The sequence below is a fragment of the Camellia sinensis genome, chromosome 1 (genome assembly GCF_055761805.1).
Source record: "Camellia sinensis isolate YWXY chromosome 1, ASM5576180v1, whole genome shotgun sequence".
NCBI classification, from domain to species: domain Eukaryota; kingdom Viridiplantae; phylum Streptophyta; class Magnoliopsida; order Ericales; family Theaceae; genus Camellia; species Camellia sinensis.
The window spans coordinates 15,929,517-15,934,075 of NC_138961.1; the positions used below are offsets into that span (position 1 = coordinate 15,929,517).

A 4,559-nucleotide genomic window follows, 5' to 3' on the forward strand; every position below is an offset into this window, starting at 1 on the left:
TAGAACTGGATAATTTGTTGTTTAGCTCAGTGATTGATTGCTTTTAGAATTGGATAATTTGTTGTTTAGCTCATTGACAATTTTTTGGTGAACTTTTTACAATTTTCGGTTCGTAAATGTGTACAACACAGCAAAAGGGCTGTTTGAATTTGAGAGTTACAGAGTTGAGGCTTGGGCTTCCTGGATCCCAATCCCCTGAAAAAGAAGCAGCCATGGATTACACAGAAAATGAAGAGCAGTAGCAGCCATAGAGGGGAAAAAAAAAATATTTTTCGTGTCCGATCGATTGGCCGATCGTCCATCCGGACGTCCACTGTTTTGATAAAAGCTACAGTGCACCAATTGGAGTTGCTGGTATCAGCTTGAGGAACTCATCTTTTTTTTTTTATTATTCAGATTTGATGATAAAAATGGTAAACCGTTAGAGATGCTCCTAGATGACAAATGATAAAAGAGTGTTGTTGGGACATTGTTTAATATTGAAATTAAAGTATAAAATGTTTTAAAAATATGTGAAAATATTAAAAAAAAAAAGTGTGTTAATTTCAATAAAAATGAATGTTAATTGTAATTAACCCAAAATTAAATAAATAAATCAGCAATAGAGAAAAATTGCAGAACAGGCAATGCATTGAGATGAGAGTGAAGGGGCCAAATACATTAACATGAATAGATTTTGTTTTGGAAGAAGTTGAAGGATGCTCCACTTCGGAATGAAGAAGACTTTTGAGCAATTGCCATCAAAGAATGGTGGTCAAGAGGATCCTTTTCTTTCTCCGGAATCAAGAATGCTAACTCAGTTTTGTCTCAAAGCAAAGCTAGAGCAATGTCTGTAGGGTTAACAAAAAAGAAAAATAAATAAATACATAACAGTTAGTTAATTGAAATTAAGTTATATATTTTAGTTTAAAACTCTCCTATCGTGTTAACAACGTACTCACCATAAAGTCCACCAATGATCAGCTGATGCAAAATTCTAAAACCTGGCAGGTATGGGTTCATAAAACAAAGGAATTCGTTTATCGTAGCTTTGAGCATTTGGCAGGTACGGATTTTTTTTCACTAACAGTTTGGCTGCCTCAATGTTTCTAGCTCCTTTTACAAAACAACAATTGTTTATTCTCTCTCTAGAATGAGAGCTCCTCTCTCTAGAATGAGAGTTCCACTGCCCTAGTGCAGTTTGGTGGTTTTCTTTCTTCTCTTTTCTTCTATTTTCTTATCGGCCTTTGAGTCCAAATGGCTAACCGCTTGGTTTCAACGGAGGGTTTGGATTATGTGGAACTGTTGGAAAAATGGTTTAAATTATGATGTTTCGGAAACTTTATGCTAATTATTATATAGGATCCACAAGTCTTTTATTGAGGGTTCGAGTAGCAATGTATTTGTTCTATATGGTGGACAAGATTATATAATTAGTGAGTCAAAACCATTTATAGGTGAATGGTAAATTGACTTCTAAATGAGGTTTATGAACATTAGACATGTTTGTGGAAATTCTCAAAATGGTGTTACATAATTTTTGTTCCACATACTTGTTCTACACAGGAAAATTATGAACAATTTGGAGAATATATATATAAGGTCCTAGATAAGTTGAGTTTGGGTCAAGCCCATTACTTATTTTCTTGGGCCCAAATAGTTTGAATTAATGTTAGTTTGTTGCTGGAAAGTTTGAATTTTATATTCAAATTGCAATGGTTTGCAACGGTTTGCACAGACATGTCTTTCCATAACAGGTTTCCATTGCCTATATTAAGGCAGTCCTCCATCCTTTTTTATTTTTTCGAAGACAGAAAACATTTTTTCTAGATCTTGCTTTTCCTTCTCTATTCATCTTGCATATTCCATTTTTAGAGTTCAAGTTTGAGAAAGTATAAAACACATATTTTGGTTCGTTGTACACATAGAGTTAGTGCAAATTCTGTGTGGTGATTGTTGTATCCTGGAGACAGGACGCCCATTGATCTCGTGCACCAGTGGAGAGGGCGTAATTCTGTCTTAAAGACACAGTGTCCATACACTGGCCTCAATCACATTTTCATACCATTGTTTAATCTGCTATAAAGATGTAAGTTATTTTATTTTTATTTTATTTGTTTATTCATTCGCATGTAAATTCGCATGTAATTAATTTACCGAAATTATTCTCCAACAATTTTAAGACAGAATTAAATCTCACTTCTATTTACTGTTTCGGTTAAATTAATTTTCTGATTTTTTACAGTTTTGTGATCATACTATTTAATATAGCAGATTTTGTTTTTGTTTTATATATATATATATATACAGTTACTCCTTATTTTGTGTTCCGGTATAATTCAGAATGTATTTATTTATTTATTTTTTATCTATACAGAATTTTAATCTGCTGGTTCTAAACTGTGTGGTTTTAAACTGTTTTTCTGTTTTGTTTCAATACAAAACTTGATGCTGCAATTTCTGTATGATCTGGAGTAATGCATAAGTTATATATTCTGGGTTGAATTTTCTGTTAACGTTGAGGAGTCTGTTACATACACATATATATTAGTCTTGTTTGTTTGAGTCTGTTTCTTTCTAAACGTTTAAAAAAAAAAAAACAAAAAGAACAAAAAAATGCTTTGGTGGAACGTTGCAGTGGACCACTTTTATTTGTTTGTTTGATTTGGTGCACTTTGTTTATGGTTTGACCAATTCAACTACTTTTGTTTGTATTTAGAATTTTGGTCTATGGTGTTTCAGGTTAGTTATTAAGATTATATTTTATATTTTATTACTTGGTCTGTTAAATTGGTTCTTACAATCGGGGAAATTTTTTTTTTTATTACATTTGTTTTTATTTTTATTTATTTATTTTTATTTTTATTTTTATTTTTTTTAAAAAAATGTGTATTGTGCTTCTGTTTGACTATTGGGAAAAGAAAAATATTAATAATAATTAGTGGTATTTCTTTTAGTTTGTGTTGTGTTGCGGTACTACTTTTTTGCTTAATGGTTATCCTAAACTTAGTGACTTAAATTTTGTTATTGGGAAATTATATTTTATTTATTATGGAAAGATTTGTTTTGTCATTTTATTTTGATCAGAAAGTTTAAATGGCAACTGAGACTGTAAACAGTGTTGGAAATACAAACCCGACATCTGCATCTGTCATCATTCCTACTCCTATGGTTACTTCACTTCCCACCACTGTCCCGGTTAACCACAATGAAAAGCCGGAAAAATTTAATGGGACAGAGTTTAAGAGATGGCAGCAAAAAATGCTGTTTTATCTTACAACTCTGAATTTGGCAAGATTTGTCAAAGAGAATGCACCCGCCTTGAGCGAGGACGAAACTGATCGGCAAGCAATTGCTGCAGTTGAGGCGTGGAAGCATTCTGATTTTTTGTGCCGAAACTATATTTTGAATGGATTGGACAACACATTGTATAACGTGTATAGTCCATTACAAACGGCTAGAGAATTGTGGGAATCCTTGAACAAGAAGTACAAAACGGAAGATGCGGGAATCAAGAAATATGTAGTTGGCCGGTTTCTTGAATACATGATGGTGGACTCGAAGACCGTAATTAGTCAAGTCCAAGAGCTTCAACTGATTTTACATGAAATTCATGCAGAGGGTATGAGTTTGAGCGAATCTTTCCAAGTGGCAGCAATCATTGAGAAACTACCACCGTCTTGGAAAGAGTTCAAGAACTATCTGAAGCACAAACGTAAGGAAATGAAGTTAGAGGACTTGATTGTTCGGTTACGAATTGAGGAAGATAATCGCGAGGCAGAAAAGAAAAGAAATCCGGGATTTGTTTTCAAAGCCAAGGCTAACATATTGGAGCATGGACAAAAAGAGAAAAAGAGACAGCGTCCTAAGCAAAACTCTAAACAAACTGTTGGTCAGAGTTTTAAGATTGGATCTATAAAGTTCAAAGGAAAGTGCTTTGTGTGCAACAAGGTAGGACATCGGGCCAAAGACTGTCGGAATCGCAAAGATCAACAAGGTCATTCCAAAAAGACAAAGTATGAACAGACACACATAACTGAATTGGAGACTTTGTCTGATGGAGTGACTGAGATGAACTTGGTAGCAGTTGTGTCTGAGGTAAATCTGATGGGGTCAAATTCCAAGGAATGGTGGGTAGACACCGGGGCAACACGACATGTGTGTGCAGATAAGAAAATGTTGTAGGACAATCTTCACTGTATTTAAAAGATTTAATTCTATTGTGTACACAACAACAAATAGAATTTAAAGAAATAAAGAAAAGGAGAGAATTTGTTTGATTACAAAAATCAAACTCGAAATAAAAATAAATAAATAAAAACAGATTTTATTTTGTTACAAAAACAAAATTAAAATCTGAATAAATAACCAAATAAAACCAACACTGAAAGTAATTAAATAACTTACTTGATTTAATTTCTTCGAATTATTTTTCTGATCAAGTCCAGTGTTTAACACTGTGTCCTTAAGACAGATTCGTCCTCTCCACGGTGCTTTCAGAATTCGGACGTCTATCTCCCAGGATGAAATGATCTACCACAAACAATAGCAGCATTACTAACTGTTTGCCTTACGAACAC

General features: G+C 33.4%; 1 protein-coding gene across 1 annotated transcript; it reads left to right on the forward strand.

The window, feature by feature from the left end:
• The first annotated feature begins 3,240 nt into the window (after window positions 1-3,240).
• Window positions 3,241-4,164, forward strand: LOC145820157 (uncharacterized). Its single transcript, XM_082914988.1, has one exon. The coding sequence runs from the start codon at window positions 3,241-3,243 to the stop codon at window positions 4,162-4,164; it is 924 nt and encodes a 307-aa protein (XP_082771114.1).
• Window positions 4,165-4,559: the final 395 nt, after the last annotated feature.

Bases quoted from the DNA above. Each gene is read 5' to 3' on its own strand.
- LOC145820157 (XM_082914988.1), top strand. From the start codon at position 3,241: ATGCTGTTTTATCTTACAACTCTGAATTTGGCAAGATTTGTCAAAGAG.